The sequence below is a fragment of the Haliotis rubra genome, unplaced genomic scaffold (assembly GCF_003918875.1).
Source record: "Haliotis rubra isolate DU_JTF1 unplaced genomic scaffold, ASM391887v1 Scf195, whole genome shotgun sequence".
In the NCBI taxonomy this organism is placed as follows: Eukaryota; Metazoa; Mollusca; class Gastropoda; order Lepetellida; family Haliotidae; genus Haliotis; species Haliotis rubra.
Genome location: NW_025765947.1, coordinates 560,183 through 581,828, shown reverse-complemented (window position 1 = coordinate 581,828; position 21,646 = coordinate 560,183). Strand labels below are relative to the sequence as shown.

Below are 21,646 nucleotides of genomic sequence, written 5' to 3'. Positions count from 1 at the left end.
GCAGTGAAGGGATCCTTGTAATTGAGAAAAATGTCTCTGGACAAGAAGGACAATCAATCTTAAATTCAATGTCAGAAAGTTAGGAAAGCAGAACTAATACAAGTGGGGATCACAAAAACTTGATTACTTGGAAGGTTGCACAGGCATGTTAACCATTTTATGAATATGGCCATCATATAATAGGAATATTATCTTTTCTCCCCTGCTTTCTAGAGTGTGAAATGACATAAGCATTATACAAAATATTTGTGAAATTACTACTTCAATGAAATAGTAAGTGTAATCAGATCAATGTTGCATGTGGGAATGAAACCTGAAGAAATGCTACTCTAGGTTTTTATAACTTTTTTAAACCCATGAGAAAGGGAATGCTGTTGACAATAGAAAAATCATAATCAATTATAAATCTGGGAAAACAGGATTCTGGAACACCAAAGGGACACAACTCCACACAGCATTTGAAGTGCATTTGCCTTAGATAAGTGGTACATTTCTTAAAAACCGATAGCAAGATATTACAAGACCTGAAATAGCAATTGAAATGAGTGAGTTTTACACCACTTTCAGCAATTGTCCAGCAACATTGTGGGAGGGAAAGCAGTGAATCACACATTTTCACCACATAGGTTATTGAACCAGGTCCTCAGTGAGATGAGCTAGTGCTGTAACCACATCACTACCCTAACGTCCATGTTATCAAGAGCAGCATCATCCTCTACATCGCCAGGACAGCAGTTCGGTAAACCTACATAAACCCCTGGATCCTTGCAATCAATTTCAAATTACCTGCACTTGATTTCCGTTTGCCAATTTGATTGGCTGCGCTAGTACCTGGTTTATGTATCGATACAAATCATAACATGAGTTACAAACCAGCCTCAATGTTGGTTCAGCCATATCATGTTGGCTAGATTCAAATTTGGGAGGAATTCAACTTTGATAAACTGACTGATGCACCAAATAAATAAATATTTTTGATGGCAAGGATGTTTTTATATCTGTTAAAATTGGAAATGACTTTGATTTCTTGGACACACAAGCTTCCTTCTTCACACCATCCCTTATACTGCAATTGATTCATCATTAAATTGTTAATTTGTGATCCTCAGAATCACGGGAATGGATCCAAGGGTTAGTGTATGTTAACCAGAAATCTAGAGGATGAATTATGAGGGAATGAGATGAAGACCCTTCAAATGCTGCTTTGTAAATAGTTCTGTTAAGGAAATTACAATTACATCTTACTTCACCCCTTTCAAAGTTACATTTTGTAACTACAAAAAATATTCTTTATTGGTCTGTATTAATGTACAAACTGCATAAACTGCTTAAGTAAACAGTGAAATCCATATGCACAGATACATACAATAGTTAAACAAAACAAATAAAATAATGCTAAATATCTGTAAGTGCTCAGTACATTTGGTTCTGCAATACTCTGTAATTTGGGTACAGGCTACAGTATCATAGAGCCAGTGTGATATGTTTGTAGACAGCTTAGCAGCTTAAACATGGCTGATTAGAACACATATCGTAGACGGCAACTCAGTCAATGGATTTATCCCAAATGATCCATGCTCAGGGTTGGTTAGTACTGGGGCAGGGACTACTGGCTGAGGTAGGTTGATTTCTACACACCTTGTGCTGGGAATGTAAGCCAATACTCACTTCTCTCAATGTAGTTTATTTTACTTAATTCATATAATTTTAGATGATCTCATTTGTCAAGATTAGAAATTATATCTTATATGTAGAATGTCACTATCAGCATAATATATAAACATTTAAATTATGAAACATTGCAGCTCCCAAAGAATATAATTGAAAACAAAGCACTATCATCGTAAGGCCACAACAAGAAACAGTTTAATTATTGTACAATTTTACATATCAAAATCCTGCATGGATGATGCATGTATGTCATCCTTGTCCTTCTTTGCGTGGCATTTTAGTTGGAACGTATAATACTGACAAATATAAGGAGTGAGTGGGACATTTTGATAGAGATTGTTGTACTGTTATCTAGCAGGAATGGCAGCTTGACAATGGAACAAGAATCTGAATTGAAACATTGCACTCACAAAATATAAGAAGTTATCCATAAACTTGTCGTCATAGTCTCTATTTAACAATACTAGAATCTACTAGAATCACCACTGGGGTTTCTATCATAAAGGATGAAATCTGTGAAGAAACACACCCATTGTACAATTAAATAAAACTGTAGAGACAGGGTGAGAGATTTTATGTAAGACACTAAAAAGACATCATTGGTGTATCACCAAGCACTCCCGAGAGGAGAGTTTGCTTGGAAGTTTCCCAAATGTAAGGAACAACTAAAAAATACAATAAATAGTATGATTGGTTCGTGATTATTATACAATAGTGATGTAAAGATACATGTCACTTTATTCAGAGACCATATAATAGAGCCCTCTATTATATGGTCTCTGCTTTATTATTATGGCTGTCATGGCTGTAAATGCTTAAAATACACATGAAAAATACATTCAGCAATTATGTTTAACCTTTTCACAAGGACTGTATGTGATTATGAAATGAAGACTCAGTAGTATAACAAAGGGTTCAGCAAGAAGATACAATTAGGAGCCATAAACGTAAGCAACACCATGGCCAATACATGTGTTACTCCTTTACGAGGTTTTGATGCTCACCTGAAATAGTTACAGTTTAAGGCTACAATACAGAATGCAAATAAGAATAAAAAATTGTAAACCAAAGATGTAGATACCAGGGTAAAAAGATCAAACTTCACCAAGAAAAGTATATGGTGATTGTATGCATAATATATATACGGCTCGGGTGACACTGCTACAAAGAGGGGCACATCAGACCGTATTACCCTCGAGAGAAGCATACAACTTATAATATATATACCGTATATTACCGTCTATAAGCCGACCCCATAGATAAGCCGACCCCCAAACTTGACCCTTAAAATCAGTGTCAAAATGGTATGTTTCAGGCATAAGCCGACCCCCCCGCGATGGGGTCCTAATTGCAGCAAACACAGACCACAGACAACTGTCAGTTACCAATAATTATAACTTTGGTTCACATTATTCAAACAATTCACTAATCGTAATGAAGTGTAGTTGACAGAAAATGGATAATATATTTTGTTTCACTAAATATCATGCTTATTGTAATTCGAAGATCACATGTCAACAAACTGGCTTCCTTATTTTACCCCATTCAACAATCACATACTGATTACCGCTTCGTTTTCCATGGACTGCTAGTTTACAGTAACATCGGTAAAAATGCGTGAATTTAAATGGCTTGCTTATTTTACCCCATTCCATGTGCGTACAACTTCCGCTTACCACGTTCACCTTAGTGTTGATTATATATATTTTACATTAATAGAGCAAAAACTGTAATTAAAATTACACAATGCTAGGATATATTTCTTTGGGTTAAATAATTTTACTGATGACTGCGTCAGAAATCATCCCGTTATATTATTGTGCATGTTTGAACTTGATAACCAGGAAACATGTGCACAGCTGATTGCTATTTCCAGCTCAAATACACACGGTAATCTTAATCCCTGCAAATAATACAATACCCAGCAAAAACAACTTAGAACTTAAAAGGTAAATAATCTTGTCTAGTGATGTTTAATTGCAAATTTGATGTCTTTACTGACAAAGTTGTCTTCTGTTGTTTGTTCACGCGAAGTGATACGATGTTGTTTTCTTACCCCTGGAAAAAAGTTCGATGAAAACGTAACCCATAGATAAGCTGACCCCCTTCTACAGACTGCTTTTTTTCATCCTCAAAATTCGGCTTATAGACGGTAATATACGGTACTTACCTATATCAAATTAATATGATAAAGACTAAACAAAGCTGTGAAATAGGCATGTAACTTTCATCATACAGAGAAACTTCCTTAATGTGGACTCTGTCAAGTGCTGCTCAGGACATACTGCTGGGAACATAACACTTATTTAGGATTAGTTAATACTGAAACTTTCACATATATGGTCCTTCACAGACTTAGTAGGTTAAAACAAAACTGCTATGGAAGGTATGTTTAAAATTATTTAATTTATTTGCACCTTTATGTTGTCTCAAGTGTACCAGGCTTTCAGCCCTGTTATATAATTGTCATTTATCATTATATATTATTAATTATTCTGCCAATATTTCCAACAGAGATATCTTGAAATTATCAAAATTAAAGCACCCACATATATCACCAGTATCTGCAAGAATCTGAACACCGTGACCCAAACATTCTCATTGCACTAGGCTCAAGGACTAAAGGGCAGATAATTCAAAATTAGATTACTGAAAGTGACTTTTATCATCAACTATGTCAGAAAACGAAAATCTGATGACTAAAAATTTGGCATATGGGAATTGAATCAGATGCCCGTCATTTTGGCCTCAACATCCTCTTATGCTAAATAGTATATGCATCAGATATGGAATATGTCGAGGTCAATGTCTAAGGCAGGATAAAAAATCATGATATGCCAAAAAACATACTGATTGTTGTTACACACGACACATGCTCACTGATTATGTTTTGATCACTTTTGGGACACTATAACTTGGGTAATCCATTCAAAGCTTTATCATAATATGCTTTAAGATTTCTTAGTATTGTTGAAAACATTTACAGTCCGTTTGAGTCAGAAATGGACCGATGAATTGCAAATTTTATCATTGTACAAAATTGCCACATAAATATAAATAGTACACATGTTTATCATTTACTAATACCCAACAGCTTTCTTATATTTGAAAATTTTCCGGACTCCACCAAAAAGTTCTTTAAGAAACTATCATTAAAATTTTGACACAGTTCACTATTTGTTACGAGGGAGGAGTGCAGAGAAAGGGACAGCCAGGTGTGCGAGAAAGGATGGAGACGGCACAGCACAGGCTAATGAATCAATAACTTGGTAGGCACTTGTGCACGTGCTTCTCTAACGCCTGGCTGTCCCTTTCTCTGCACTCCTCCCTCGTAACAAATAGTGAACTGTGTCAAAATTTTAATGATAGTTTCTTAAAGAACTTTTTTGGTGGAGTCTGGAAAATTTTCAAATATAAGAAAGCTGTTGGGTATTAGTAAATGATAAACATGTGTACTATTTATATTTATGTGGCAATTTTGTACAATGATAAAATTTGCAATTCATCGGTCCGTTTCTGACTCAAACGGACTGTAAGATGGAAAACATGACACTACATAAGCTCACATAAATGTATAGTTCAGGTGACCTAAAACCATATTATTTTTCAACAAAACATTGTGACTATATCACACAAGAGTCTCTCGTATAAACTACAAAAATCAAAAACATTGTCATCAATATTCCCTGCAGATACATTTTGTTTGACCAAAAGTAAATTTGTCAAGTTTACATTTGAAATACAAATAACAAATCACATGTGTAACATAATATGGAAACAATCTTTCAAAACTGATTGAATTAAATTATGGATTTGTTAAGTGCATTTTCCAACTAACAAATGCTGAAATAACCTCAGACCATGGTTGATCTAGTCAAAGGGTCCTTGGCATCTGATACAACAATAAAACCAGGATGAATTTAAAGGACATCACTAAGGAATCGCTATGCAAAGTTAATGATAATCATTATCATTTAGGTAGAAATAAAGACTTCAACACATTGATATTTTTAACTACAAGTGTGAAAACTCCAAGTAAATGGTGCTTTTATGACTACTTCAGCCACTATTACTACACACCTAAAACACCATCACCATACACAACCATCCACCACAACTAAGTCATACACACATTTATCTTCTTGCCAACCTCTTTCTGTGAGGAACAAAAAAACTGGTCAAGATCCTTAAAACATATACAGCTGGTGACTCAGACTTTAAGCAGACAATCGAAACTTTCAAACACTTCATTTCTTTAACATGAATGATCAATCATCTAAAATAATACTGGAAGCATGGTTTCATGCACATTGAACAGTATTTCAGCTGTAGATGTCTAATTGATGCAGGAGGAACCAGCTCAGAGCATCGTCCACAATCCAGTGTTGATATACCGGTATTCATTCTATAGTGAGAAATAGCCTGGAGACTCCTGCCACAATAGCCTTGTTCAGGAGAGTTCAGTTGAGTTCAGGAGAGAGTGGATCATCTTCATTTGTCTTAGCATTTAGCCTTGCTCCAAGGCTGTACTGAATGCTGACCCCATGGATGTATAGTACTGGTAATTCTATCCTTCAAAGAGGGCAAGTCTAGAAAACCGGACAGGACCCAAGTCTGTTATTTATTATTTTTTAGAAATTATCACTTAAACTATTATTTTTTACCTTAGAGACTTGTGCAAGTCTATCTTAGCATCTTCAGAGTAATTTGACTTGGGTTTAGCTTATTCTTGTCGTTACATTGGTCACATACATGGTGCTGACTAGACAAGTATAATCATATGCGTTAAATCTTGGATACAAACCCACTACAAGAAGATGCTGGCAAAGGGAGACAACTCTCTACAATGACCTACCTTGGGCCACAAGATGAAGTGAGGTGAAATTGGGTTAAACGTCGTCCTTGAGAATATTTTGCTCATATGACGACGTGCATGTGTGTGTATGTGCATGTGCGGCTGCTTGTACTAGCCCAGACTGAAGCTGGTTTTATAGTGCTAGCCCACTGAGATACCATGCCGCAGTGAAGCATGAATACCCAACTCAGACACATTATACTGACTCCAAGCCGACCAGTCCTTGTTTTACCCATTAATGCCGAGCGCCAGGCAGGGACCAACAAGTACCATATTTTAACGTCTTTTGGTATGACGCGGTCAGGGAACAAACCCGCGACCTGCCACAAGATGAACCAAAACATGTTCATACTATTGGAAAATGTATATGTTCTTTAAAGACATAATGCACAATGATCCTACAAGGTATCCATACCCATTTCACTGTGCAATATATGATGTAGATACCATTAACATTAGGCCAAATACAAAAAATGTTGTGATTCGATTACACCTCTTTAAAATTTAGTGTAGGTAGGTAGGACTTTTTTTTTTACCTTTTTTTTTAAAGTAAAGTACAAACCAATAACACATTTATCAATGTATAATTGTTTATTCAATCAAGATTTTGGCCATCATGTCGACTTTCTCTATCAGAATGACCGATGTCCGTCGGTGCCAGAAAAAAACAATGGTATCTAAAAGCTTATTTCATTTATACTGCTTAAAAAATTAGGATCGGCACCAGAATTCAAGGGTTGGTCGGGAAATCGGAAACCACAACATTTTTTTTAGGTCTTACGGGTGTCACAATTCATTGGTGCACTGTGAATTCACATCCAACAGTGCATAACATGCTAACCCATATATTAGTTTATGTTCAAGGCTGTGACTATTTTCAAAAGGTTAGAGGGTTTTACAAAAACCAAGCATGGACCACTGGGAATAGTGTTGTCAACTGCAAAATACAATACAAAATCTTATCCATTCTAGAACAAGTCTAAATTAATCAGTTATATATTCAACACAAACCACAGTCAAACCCTGTTATCTTGAACTTCTAAGGTCTACAAACATAGCTTGACTTATCCTATGGTTCAACACATCAATGCTTTTAGCATGATCCATGCTAAAGCCAGGTGTTTTACTATATGTTTCTACCAATTTCCTGATTTTGATGTTTCTTACCTGTACAGCCATTACGTTTGATACAAATTCAAACGTGTTCTAAGTTGTCTCTTGTTAAATTTTGAGTTCAACTTATTACAGTACCATTTAACTCAATTCAAACACTTGGGACTATGAATTGTTTCAACCATGAACTCAACTCATCCAAATAAAACAGTGATAAAAATTGCAAGTGTTTGTTGCAAATATAAGAGTCTCACAAATCAGAGCCAATACAACAGGTTTTGACTGCACATAGCAACGTCACATTAGATGGAACACATCAAACATGCAAAAATGGCAAAAATTAAGAATCACAATACACATGGAACATTGACTCATATATCATGATATGAATTGCTATTTGACATAAGCATATCGCGACACCCCTAACATTCATAGGTTAGTATTTCCCCGTGCACCTTCTCCTCCAACTGATTGGCTGACATCATGGCAGACTGTTACTAAAATGAACTAGTTGTGCACAGAACATGCTCTACAGGGGGGTTATTCTGTGAAGAGTCCATTACATTCAGAGTGAGTTCAGTTTTACGTCGCTATTAAACAATATTCCAGCTATATCACGGCGGGGGACACCAGACATGGGCTTCACACATTGTACCCATGTGGGGAACTGAACCCGAATGCTTTTACCACTAGGCTACCCCACCGCCCCATTACATTCAGAGATAATGTCACGGTCAAAGAGTGAACAGGAGTGCTCAGATACCATTGTGCATCCCTCAACAGAAATGATAGAGACGATGATTCTACTGGTGACCATACACAGATTCAGAAAGAGTGAAAAGTTGTACAGAATTTACCCCATGTGTTGAATGATATGCTGCAGATTTATCATAATACTGAAGGGATGTCAAGTCACAAGCCCTCAAAATGTGATATTCAACAGCCCACTTTGAAGTTTTACTTTTCAGTTATAATTTTGTTTACACGATAACAATGCTGAAAAGTGTAATACATTGAAAAAATATTATTTCAAACTAGCCTTATGGGTATATGCGTGGACATTTGTAATTTCCCATAATTGAGCATGAATACATTGTTCATGATTGTAAATATACACAGCTGTAAATCTCGCTCTTTTGGAATTGCTACAGAGAACAGAAATGTGTCACAAACTTGAGACTGAGGTTGCACCTGGGTCCTGCCACGGATTGTAATCTGCACACATTCATTTTAGAACTCCAATAGCTTTCGAACTCCAATAGTCAAGGGGAATGTGGTGAGCAATGAATTAAATAAATTTAGGAATACTTTTGAAACCTAAGAAATAGCTTTCTCTTCCTCTCATTATCATGATAAACAGGTCAATACTGCATTAAAATTCTTTGTGTCTGGAATATTTTACTTTATAATAAACAATTCATATTGTAAAAATACTGCCATGAAATGTCTTCCAGTCCAGTGTAGGAGAGATATTTGGCTCTAATAAACACCACAAAAGAAATCACTACGAAGACAAAATGACAATATTTTATGTACACTTCAGCCACATTTCCCATCCCAGATCTTCAATCTATGACACGCAGAGATCCCACAGAAAGTGTGATAATTATGTTTGTGTAGAGAAAACAGAAATGTGAAAGTATAAAATATCTACTTCAGTGTCCCTTATACAAAGTAATAGATAAATGTCTCACCCGAACTGAACTCATTTTTGGAACTGAATATGAATGAAGTAGTAAATTATAACACAATACTTTGTGAATTTTTTGTTGTTTCACGCCACACTCAGAAATAAATATTCAAGCTTCATGATGGCTATCAGGAAATCCAGAGATAGACATAATGAGCATTAATCCACACGCATCGATCATCTGATCCCATAGGTGCCTCTGAAGACAAACAGGTTAGATCAATATTATAACTGGGATCTTCACTTCTCAATAAAGCACTCAATAATGAAAAAAACTTTTCACACATTTGATGGTACTATTTAATGAATCAGCTATCTGATTCTACAAAAACTTCATAAAAATCAAAAGTGGAAAAAATATGTCTGAAAGCAATCTTGATAATCTCATGCATGCTTTTGGTTGATTTTCTTTTCAGGATTTTCACAAAAGAATCAGTTAAAACAACATAAAAGTTGTGTTGAACAAAGGGTGGCATCTCCAATACATTTGGTGGTATGACTTTTGTCTACCCATGACAACTGATTTCCTTTCATGTATGAACAGTGAGAGTGAGTGAGTTTAGTTTTACTCCGCACTCCGCAATATTCCAGCTATATGGCGGCGGTATGTAAATAATCGATTCTGGACCAGACAATCCAGTGATCAACAACATGAGCATCGATCTGCGCAATTGGGAACCGATGGCATGTGTCAACCAAGTCAGCAAGCCTGACCACCCGATCCCGTTAGTCGCCTCTTACAAGCATGGGTTACTGAAGATCAATATTCTAACCCGGACCTTCACGGGTCTCATGTATGAATAAGCTATACATAGTAACATGACAACAATTTGGTTGATTAAAATGGGTTTCCCTTTGCACCATTTTGACTTTCCCCTCGAAACAGAAGGGATACATCATACAGTTTAGGTTTCTCTGCAGGTCTTACTCTTAGTAGAGAACATGGTCTATGGTCTCTGCTCTTGAACGCGTTTTACTTTTGGTTGCATGTGGTTTTGTCCCCATTGTTTGGAGTCCAAACTCTAGTGCAATGTACTGTAAAGTGAGGTTTCCAAACTGAATTAAATATTAAACGTAATTAATAAAAGCCTCACCAAAAGTTTTCTCGGAAAACGTGTAGAAAAACTATAAACAAACGCGAGTTACTTCCCTTGACACAATAATTCGAACGCAGTCCAACCAACTACTCAAATATATATGTTAATCAAAGAATCTTGTAATTTCTTGTCCGTGAGTATATATGAAAAACAAATAATGATACGATATTATAATTAAATATGAAATCTTCATGGACATGCACATGTTGTTGGTTTACACAAACTACCTTTGTATTTACATACCTTATCGTGTAATTAGTTGGAAAGAAAATATCATGTATTAAACTATCGGTTGCTATGGAAAATCGATATTTATCATGCGTTCTCCGAGTCGACAACGGATCACACATGTGCGAAATTCAACTTTGGTATGTGCAATGTATATTGTGATACAAAATGCATCTATGTAGAAGAAAATACTTGACTAAATACACAAAGAACCTGCTGGAGAACGGACAATCAGTTGCCACGTGACGTCATCAGTTTACACATGGCGGCCACGACCCAACCACTTGCTTGATTGAGTGATGTTTTGATTTTCATATTTATGTTGTGACAGGTGTTGGTGATGTACGATGTCTTCACTTTTGTGTATGAAACAACCAGGCGGATCTGTTAAGATCCATTCTGAAGATATAGTGAAAGAACTTACACAAGACAAGGATGCACCGCAAGTTCACATGGTAAGATTGGAACAAAAACACCTCTCAGTGTCACTGTAGAAAGTCAATTATATTTCATTTATTTCCCCGATATTTTCCCAGGTTATTCTTCCTGTGTTTATGTAATCAATAATCATTACGCAAAAATATAGTGTTGTGGAGCTAGTTTATTTTCTTTAAAATGTATTGTAGACTCAATGAATGATCATCTTTTATCATTGTTTCTTTTCCAGTCAGCTAGTAGGAGTAGACGCAGACCAAGCAGAAGGTCCGATACATCTTTGTCTAACCACCGCCAGACAGGAACTAATGGAGTAGACTCCAAAAGTCTCATTGGTCAATCACTGAAAATCCAGGATTGGTTGAATGAAAAAACAGTAAAAGACTTACAGGTTTGTCGATGAAGAAATTGTTTTGTTTTCACTCTCTGCTTGCTCTTTCTTGTCACACAGATTTGAAAAAGTTATGAACATTTTTGTAGGTAGTGATTGTTTCATAAATTTGTATTTTGGGACAGAAACCCACTCAGCTGGGTTTATTTTTTATGGTGGGCAGTCAAAGTTCATACAGGTTTTCCCTTATGAGACCTTTTCTCAGATGTTCTGAGATTTTTGAGCAGATAGGTATTAGACTTAAAGATGTGATTTTAATGATATTGGCATTAAACAAGGGTAAATATTTCAATGTTTTGATCTTTCTCTAACAGAATTGAATACTTGTCACTCTATGGAAAGCTTTAACATCCTACGTTTCAAACTTGATGCAATTTGATTGTTCCTGCTAGAACAACCAACACATTATGGCAAACAAATATAGATGATTTGAAAAATAACCTTCAGCCTTCCAAAATTGTGTCTAATGAAAGTGTATGGCTTAATATGCTGTTAATTTTTAGGATATCAGATATATTGATGTGAAAAATGAATAAATATTGCTAGTCTCATACTTGGTACTAACATCTATTGCAACACATACATAAACATAATAAATGAAGTAAATGCTTTCTCAAACTTTATTTCAGGAGAAGTCTGACTCTGAATCAAAATCTGTGAAGAAATTGTATGGACCATTACTGGAAGCAGAGACTACATTTGTCAGGGTAAGATGATCAATAGCAGTGTTACTTTCACCCAGCATTGACAAGACGATTCAGACAGAATACAATCACTGGCTGGTTTCACAATAGTTGTAAAACAATCATGATACTGTCCAGTTGAATGTTTGAGTGAATTGTCTTTTTCTTTAGAAATGTATTTTAGTTATATTGAGGCAAGTCAACTTGATGTGTCTTAGGTGTTTGCTGTTTAGTGAGATTGGTAGTCAAAGGTTAAAAGGTGATCATGGTGATAAATACTTGCTTTGATACACATTGACTGTTGACTGTTTTCTAGAAGAGAACAAAACAATACAAAATAGTTGAATATTTTGAGCATGTTGAGAACTGTAACTAGAATCATCTAAAATGACAATCTTGCTGGAATTATTCTGATAATCTGTCATCATCACAAGCCTAGATGTTGCACAGGAAATACAAGTTTTTACTGAGTTATTCAAATGATTAGGTGACTGCCAAAAATCTTCAGGCTATTGAAGTCTCTGATAAAAAACATTTTGTTTTGAAAAGACCCTCTTCTATCCATATGTGAATGTACAAATTGAAATACAAACTTTAGTAATACATAGGTGGTTTGTAGATTAGAACATTTGCATATTTCTAATTTGCCAACCCAGTCATTATCGTTCCAGCTTTGAAGGTCCAGGCAAATACTTTTGTCAAATGAGAAGACCGGTTTTGGTCAGAGGAAGTATTTTTACATGCTAAAAAAATTGCACAAGAAGTGGACTGTAAACATTAATAGAGGAATGAAATTCTTGTGCTTTGTGAAACTTACCATTGGCAGGCCTTGAACACTAACCTTCATAAACAACTCTATTTCTATGAACTTGTGCATTGTTGTGAATATAGATCATGGAGTATTTAGAATTCCAGATTTTGCCTGTTCCAAGATTGAGAACTTGTGTCAGTAGTTTATTGGGTATTAACATACTACAAGAAAAACAGGTTGCATCCTGCCTTTTTCTTGAGACACAATGTTTATGTCGCGATACAGTACTAGCACCACTCCTCTAGAAGTTAGTGAGTTTTGGTTTTACGCCACTTTTAGCAATATTCCAGCAATATCATGGCGGGGGACACCAGAAATGGGCTTCACACATTGTACCCACAGTCTATAAGTAGTCAGTTTGGTCAGAAAAAATGACTTCAGCATATGTGTAAATAGGAACTTAATTTGAAGCACTTACAGGCTCAAATAGAGGTAATATACTGACACCAACTAAGAAAGCCTGAATTCTACTAAGTTACATTTATGGGCTAATCCTAAGACTGTGTAAGTACTAACCCTGTGTATGGTTGTTCCAGGATGTGGATGAGTACCTCGGAGACAAGGAGCTGCTGGATCTCAGGAAGAAGGAGCTGTTACACAAGAAGTGGAATGACCAGGTGTATGAGCCCCTCCGTAAACAGATCATCGGTGTCATGGATGGTTATGACTGGCCAGATCTTGACCGCAGGAAACGAGAGATGCACAAGCAATACTTGGAATTTCTGAATGATAAGGTAATATTTGTAGTTCATACCTGTATTGGCATGTTTGTGCAATGATTATGCATGTGAGCAAGTTGTGGATCATTAAATGGATCTTCCATTGCATGCATGTATGTGTTAGGAAAGCAATGCACAAAGGAAACATTATCTCAAAGTGTAAAAGTGAGTGAGTATGGTTGTACACCGCTTTTAGCAATACTCCAGCAGTATTACGTCAGGGGACACCAGAAATGTGCGCTTAACACATTGTACCCATGTGGGGAATCGAACCTGGGTTTTCAGCATGACGAGCCAATGCTTTAACCACTTGGCTACCCAACCATCCCCAAGGTGTAAAAGGGTTGAATGGGTCCACATATATTTTCAGTGAGTATGTTAGGTTTAATGAGTGAGTGAGTTTAGTTTTACGCCGCACTCAGCAATATTCCAGCTATATGGCGGAGGTCTGTAAATAATCAAGTCTGGACCAGACAATCCAGTGATCAACAGCATGAGCATGGATCTGCACAATAAGGAACCAATGACATGTGTCAACCAAGTCAGCGAGCCTGACCACCCGATCTCGGTAGTCGCCTCTTACGACAAGCATGGGTTGCGGGAAGATCAATATTCTAACCCGGACCTTCACGGGTTGTTAGGTTTAATGCTGTATTCCTGCTACATCATGGTCTGACATCTTTATGTGTGTCGTTAAATAATGTATGGGATGTTTTGTTTTGGATGTTTACAATGATCACACCAGGAGATGAAACATTTGTATTTTGTTAGATGTGTCAGATTACTGCTGGATTGACTGTCATGATGCTTCTGTAAATGTTCAGAGCACTCAGCATATTCAAGTGTTGTTGTTTCAATGTTTTCTGCACAGCCTTGCATGTTTTGACATCTGTGTGACAGGGGCATGTTTTCCTGGACACCATGGATCCTGGAGAGTATTATGCACAGGCCCTCACTGGCCACAGACCTGCACCCATCAAGGTAATGTCAACCCATCAGGGTAATGTGATTAGGTGCTAGACTCAGAGTCTGGGTTCAAATCCTGGATGGGATTCAACTCCCCTACCCCCTGAAAAAAGTACTAGAACCTGTACTTTACAGAGAAAGTTAATTCCAAATATGACATATGTTATGATATGATCTTAGCACCTGAGAGATATGACACCTGTAGGATGATTACCCAGTAGGACATTATTGGCATCAACATAGCAGCAACCTAATTGTTTGTCAAAGTATGTTTACAATAAAAAGAATCACCAAACTATTTCATCAACACAGCCACATCTGAAACAAAATGAACTTTATTGGCTCCAATCCATTTCCTGTTTTCCATGTGAGACAATGTTTTTTATTACTATTGGATTACCTCCCTTTGCATACTAAATTTGCCCAGTAATTGGGATTAGGAGCCATTCAAGATGAGACTAGGTCAAGCTGCATTCACTTGTGAGGAAACAGCTTGTCTTTTCTCCACAAATCCAGTGTATTACAAATGTGATACATTTCATGGTCAAAATGAAATTACAGCTAACAACACTTCAAGACCTCATGCTTGTGGGCCCAAAATACTTCTTAGAAAACTGTCTCCTCTCATCATTCAGTGAACCTTGTAACAAATGTCATGCAAATAAGGATTTATATGAAACTAAAATTGAACAAATGACAAAATATCTAGACCAGATATGATATGTTGTAAGAGATTGTTTAAAATAATTGAAATGCATGACAATTATACTTTCTATTCACTTACACCTGGAAATATGTTATTTCAAAATGTTACAAATCAATACAGATACATGTACATATATAACATAACACTTGTTTAAATTTAATATTCATTCACTAGTTCCACTTGTATATAAGTTACTATTGTATTGGCTTATATGCAGTTACCTCCCCTTTTTCCAAATTCGCATATCCTGAAACCCTGTGGAAAAGGCACTTAGTGAGTGAGTGAGTGAGTTTGGTTTTATGTCGCTTTTAGCAATATTACAGCAATATCACGGCGGGGGACACCAGAAATTGGCCTTACAGATCGCACCCATGTGGGGAATCGAACCCGGGTCTTCGGCGTGACGAGCCAACGCTTTAACCACTAGGCTACCCCACCGCCCCGGAAAAGACATTTAGAAGTTAATAATAGCCGAACATCAATACACGACACATTTTATGGATAACTTTTTTTTTATTCATTATCATGACATTTCATTTCTAATTCATAATGATACACAACACCCACTTTCCGAAACGCTTCTTAGTTTACGCGACATCAGTTTGCTGATGAAGGAACAAGATAAAGAATCAGAAGAAGTGTCATGTACCCAGTGGAAAAGTTAAGTTGACTATTCAGGTCGCAGTTTTGTATTTTGACAAAACTTCTAACATTTTGTGAATTTAGGGGTGTATTAAAAATGAATTTGAAACCTAACAACATGACAGGAATGTGCAATACCCATATACAGTAAAATATAGTAGAAAGGCATTTCCTATACATTTACCTATAAAACCCCTTGTCTCAACATACTTTTTTGGAACTTTTACAAAGGGACCTTTAGAATTAAATGAGCTTGCATGAGCTTGTAAATATATTCCTAGGTCATGCACAGAAGAAAAAGATGATCTATTCAGGTTTGAAGGGAGCAGTTATCAAACTTATAAAAATAGATACAATTATACAAGGCTGTGGGTAGCCTATTTTAATTGCCTGACTATAAAAAGCAAAAACCAAACTTTCAGTCAGTTCCATATCTTTATTTTATTTTTGTTATCATATTTTGATAAAATACATTTGCTGTTGGGCATTGAATGAAAACAGTCTTGAAATAGTCTTCATGAAGTGAACACAGAGGAAAAATACATTTTCAGATAATGACAAAATAATTGCATACTATGAAAAATGCTGAAATCTTTCTGTGCTTTTGTTATAACTGCATTTTTTTTCAATCAAAATAATTGTAACTTTAACTGTTAAATGAAATGTTATTACTCTCCCGTAAGGAAACCAATTCAAATCAGAAAATGATATTTTGTGCATTATGAAAACAATATAAATTGTTGAAGGTAAATCATCATGTCATTAGCTCATGTCCTGCAGGTTGAGACAGAAGCACTTCGAGACCCACTCTTGTCCCAGAGTCGAGAGCGGAACATGGAAGAACGGACCATTCTGCGATGCATGACCGGAACACGATACACAGACCAGGATCTGGAACAGGTCAAGCTGCCCCCTCTACCACTGGTCCCCCTGGGGCGCCATGGCACCGACAGTCTGCAGTGGCTGCAGATGCCATTAGTCAATATAGAGAGCTCTCCAAGACAGATAAGCAGGTAGCCTAGATGCTTCTTAGTTTATGGAACCAGCATGTGAAGATCAGAATTAATTTCATGGAGAACTATTTACATGATCTGAACCCAGTGTTTTGGTTCATTTTCTCAAGGAAACTGAAAATATGACAGGCTGATATTTACTTTGAGAAAAATGGGTCCAGTCCTTGGGGTGAAAGATTTGTTTGGCATGAGATAATGCCCTTTGGATGCGAGGGGAACTGCCTCGAAAGACTATTTCATTGTTGTTGTTTTCAGTTTGTAACTTCTTTCATTGTTTCCCATTGTAATCAATGAAATTGAATATGTCTTTCACTAAAGTCTAAATATTTGTTTTGTAAATTATTTTTCGTTTTTTACTTCAAGTTCAATCATTCATAAAATTGAAATTGTGAGTGGATTTGATTCATCTTTATTCTTGATGCATTTTTTATTTCCAACACAGATATGAGCTAAGTGCTGGTTCTATACTCATAACACTTATTCCATATCGTCTTACACATATTCAGCAATATGTGACATATGTTGGTGTTTGTCTATTGTTCACAATTTCTTTATCAAATCAACTTACATGAATGCCATTTTCTGAAATATATAAAGCAGACACTCTTTAAATTGATGCACGTTTCAAAGCATCTTTTTTGCTGTGATAAAAACTCTCGAAACTCCTCTTGATCAAATTTGTCAGTACATTATGAATAAGTTAAAAATTTAATGTCACACTGGCAATATTTGAGCCATATCATGATGACTGTACTTTTAGAAGTTGTGAACTTTGTTATGTACTGTTTTAACATGTCTTTTAGGAGATCGTTTGACATTTAAAAATACAGGTTCATTTTTACCAGGGCCCTTTTTCTCGAAACGTTCGTAGCCCTCAGAATTCTTAACTTAAATCGTAGCCACTGTGTTAGAATGGCATTAAGAGGTTCGTAGGGCTACGAATGTTTTGAGAATAGCTAGCCAGGACTGTATCATATGTACACTGTGTGTTAGTTAATTATAACATGTAGTGTTAACATTTGATATAAACGTGTAATATTTAGATTAATCTATGGACATTTCAAAATACAGGTTAAATATTACCAGGATTGTACTGTATGTACACTGTGTGTTAGTAAATCATAATATGTAGTGTTATCATCTGATATAAACATGTACATGTAATACTTAGATTAATCTATGGATGTATGTAGAATATGTGTGTGTAATACATAACTGTGTCAAACTGAATACTAAATTTAGCACTAGTTACTGATTGACACATGTCATAATCATCTTGTATGTCTCACTTATGGTGAATGGAGTTTTTGTCACAACTGCGTGGATTGTAAAGCTGGACATAGGTCAAGGAAACCTGTGGTTAATATGTGATTTTTGGTATCACCAAGTCGACTGTGGCTCACTTTTGAAATCTTTGACTACTGATCAAATATTTCAAATATTGACACCTGTTTCTACCCTTTGGGATTCTGGTCTATAAGATGTGGGGTTCGCCTGATAAATGGCATGATTTGAAGTTTTGACATCAGAGTAAGCCAGGTATCCAAGTAATTATTAACTTTCATTTGTCACCTATGGTGGAACTTGTGATGGGCTCTGCTCTGTCCACTGAGTGTCTAAACTTAGATGTAGATACTGATTGGTTCATGAAGCTAACACTTATCTCTGACAATTGAACCATATTGTTCCTGCAGTTATTAATGTAATTTTTGTTCTCACAAGTACCTTCATAAAATATAATGAAGTCCCAGATTTATATTTCCTAACAAGTCTCAGGTCATGATTTTAGTCAGATTGTTTCTTTGATAAATATGAAAATTAATTGCATAAAGATAGTCTAAATTATGCCTGTGATAAATCAATGCAGATTTGCATGTGATTTTATAGACCACTTCACATATCGGACACAGGGTACAGACTCAATTACCTCCCTTTACCTAGGACTGACTTCCTTCAACTTTGTATAAAAGATTATCCAGAAAGAAAACCATGTATGGAAACTCAACATGAGGTGTTCAGCTTGATTAATTTTAAATATGTTTGTGACTTTCTTGTTTCATCTCATTTTATAGTCGGGCAGGAAATTGGCAATTTAGACTATTTGTTTGGGCCTTATAAGATCCATGTAGAAACTGAGAGTTCTGACTTACATGTGTTTCTGGGTTTCTACAACAGGCGCCGAATGCATGGCCACGGAACAACCAGCATGTTAAATTTCGAGGAGTGGGCCCAACAAGAGTTTGACCCCCAAATTGTCGACCGAGAGCTGCAGTGTCAGAAGAAACGCATGTTCAAGGTGACCCCGCCGTACAACACTGTCCCCGTGGAGGTGCCACGCCCACCCATGATCGTGCATCACGACAGAGGGGAACATCAAGTAGTGACCAAATGTATCTGACCTCACAGATACTGGACAATGTCGGAATCTCTGGACTGTTGTGTTGCAGTGGGAAACTTTACCAAATGTGCAGAGTAGTTTAATTAACATTGCATTTGAAAAATTAACATCAATCTTGTCTGTCTATGGTACAAATAGTCGTGTGAAATGCAACCAGTCAGTTGTATGGTAATCATTTTTATTGCATTTATTGATCCTTGTAGAATGGTACCTGGGAAGAACAAAACTTGTCAGTTTATGGTGCTTTAACAGCGATCAATGTGATTTATTTATGTGAACTTTCAGTTTTGAATTATACACTGATTAAAATTCTTCCTGATGTAAGCTAGAATGGTTGTTTGTTGAGAAAGTCAACAAGAATTGGATATTGAGACCAATAATTTAAATTTTTGTAAACTTTCTTTTGAAAGTGTTTGATACACTGTTCTGAACCTGTAATGATTTGTTAAACTCTCAATGAAGAGACTTTGTTTTATATTGTTATTTCTCCATTAATGTTTTTTCTGTATTTTCAAACCTAGAAAGTGATGATTGAATTTATATGAATCAGTTTGTAATTTCTTGTTACCCATATCTTACATATTTGGTGATGTCCTTTACTCATCACTGAACTTTTGGATCTCCAATACATGGTTGTTAGGCAATAGAATTGGTTGCTAGGTAAATGTATGATGTATATCTTTATAATTTTAAGCCAATTTGTTTTGATATATTCACGAACTCACATCAGCACAAGAACTAAATATATTTACCATATTTGCACCCAATCTTTTGAACGTGTAAAAGCAATTATGTATTTCTTGTATGTGATATACTGCTGACTTACGTAATATATTCTTATGTACAATACATTCATATGTATAGTGCCTGAATGCATCTTCCTGTGGCTGCCTCTGTAGGCTCCAACTGCTGTTGTTTATATGTATCTCCAGTGACTGCTATGAGTTATTTATGTAGATACATGTTGTTTATATTCTATACAGTCTTGTCTTTCATCCAGCATAAATGCCTTAGCTAACAAGCAGTATTATCTAACACTGAAGGCAACACAACTTGCACAAGTCTGTAACTGAGAGCTACGTTTTTAAAGAACTGATCAGGTTGATTTTTGACAATGAAAAAGAATAATGGAAAGTAAAGGGTGTTCTGAATGTTTTACTTGTCAAGGATTGTTGCCCAGTGTTATTTTTTTGTAGGTTACTGTTCCATGTTGGACACGGTTACTGTTTAGTGTACAGAAATAAACATTCTTTTATTTGACAATATCTATATGATCTTTTCTTCTTGGTATCATGTACAAATTGGGGTTTTAAGGTCAGGTGAATTGGGGTTAAACGTTGCTCTTAAAAATATTTCGCTCATATGACAACGTGCATGCATGTGTGGCTGCTTGTACTAGCCCAGACTTACATTTTTGTAAGCTGGTTTTATAGTGCTAGCTCACTGAGATACCATGCCGCAGTTAAGCATGAATACCCCACTCGGACACATTATACTGACTCCGAGCCAACCAGTCCTTGTTGTACCCATTATTGCCGAGCGCCATGCAGGGACCAGCAAGTACCATATTTTAATGTCTTTTGATATGAAGCTGTTGGAGATCCTTCCGCTCTCATGGCGGACACTCTAACCACTAAACCACGGAGGCGGTCAGGGCTTTTAAGCATGTCAGCTTAATGTGGTCAGAAAGCGCTAATTGATGATGGTTTCAACTTTTATCTCTTTGGTGCAGGCAAACCTAGAAACAATTGTGGCAAGTCAGGAATCAAACCCACATTCATCTATCGAGTATGCAAGTATTTGTGTAATGAGTTTGGAGTGAATGAGTTTAGTTTTACGCCGCACTCAGCAATATTCCAGCTATATGGCAGCGGTCTGTAAATAATCGAGTCTGGACCAGACAATCCAGTGATCAACAGCATGAGCATTGATCTGCGCATTTGGGAACTGATGACATGTGTCAATCAAGTCAGCGAGCCTGACCACCCGATCCCTTTAGTCACATCTTACGACAAGCACCTTAGTGCATTGTGAAAGGAGGCCCTGGTGTGAGCCGCTTTTGAGCCAAACGGACTATATTTCAAAACTTCGTATTTTGGTACTTTCATAACAATGTCATTATACAGGCGATCCCAGAGATCGGCTCCTACAGAGAGTCGATTTCAGTGTGTGGATTCGAACATGATGCTTCAGAGACATCAGCGAGTGAGTATATAGCTGTGCTACTA

General features: G+C 36.4%; 2 protein-coding genes across 4 annotated transcripts in view; one reads left to right on the top strand and one right to left on the bottom strand.

Moving 5' to 3' along the window:
- The window catches only part of LOC124274841 (profilin-4-like), a 28,531-nt gene extending 14,958 nt beyond the window's left edge, over nt 1-13,573 (bottom strand). The window contains exon 1 of one of the 2 annotated variants that reach the window (XM_046710209.1): nt 13,491-13,573. The gene's annotated coding sequence lies outside the window, so the exon portion shown is untranslated. Of the gene's footprint in view, nt 1-10,423; nt 10,483-13,490 lie in introns of those variants that run through there. The other variant, XM_046710208.1, reaches the window with a different exon arrangement.
- Nucleotides 1,556-20,683, top strand: LOC124274840 (protein FAM228B-like). 2 transcript variants are annotated; one of them, XM_046710204.1, is made up of 8 exons: nt 1,556-1,618; nt 10,986-11,109; nt 11,322-11,480; nt 12,110-12,187; nt 13,511-13,708; nt 14,594-14,674; nt 16,788-17,020; nt 19,196-20,683. In XM_046710204.1, exons 2-8 carry the CDS (start codon nt 11,002-11,004, stop codon nt 19,416-19,418), a joined length of 1,080 nt encoding a protein of 359 aa, XP_046566160.1. In that variant the 5' UTR covers nt 1,556-1,618; nt 10,986-11,001; the 3' UTR covers nt 19,419-20,683. The 2 variants fall into 2 exon arrangements, with proteins under 2 accessions (XP_046566160.1, XP_046566161.1); XM_046710205.1 differs by lacking the exon at nt 1,556-1,618 and adding an exon at nt 10,726-10,794.
- The last annotated feature ends 963 nt before the right edge of the window (nt 20,684-21,646 follow it).

What these genes read in the sequence shown, in the direction of transcription:
- LOC124274840 (XM_046710204.1), top strand. Translation starts at nt 11,002, where the DNA reads ATGTCTTCACTTTTGTGTATGAAACAACCAGGCGGATCTGTTAAGATC. An exon ending in CAGAGACTACATTTGTCAGG is followed by an intron (nt 12,188 to 13,510) that starts GTAAGATGATCA and finishes TGGTTGTTCCAG; the next exon opens with GATGTGGATGAGTACCTCGG. An exon ending in TGGAATTTCTGAATGATAAG is followed by an intron (nt 13,709 to 14,593) that starts GTAATATTTGTA and finishes TCTGTGTGACAG; the next exon opens with GGGCATGTTTTCCTGGACAC.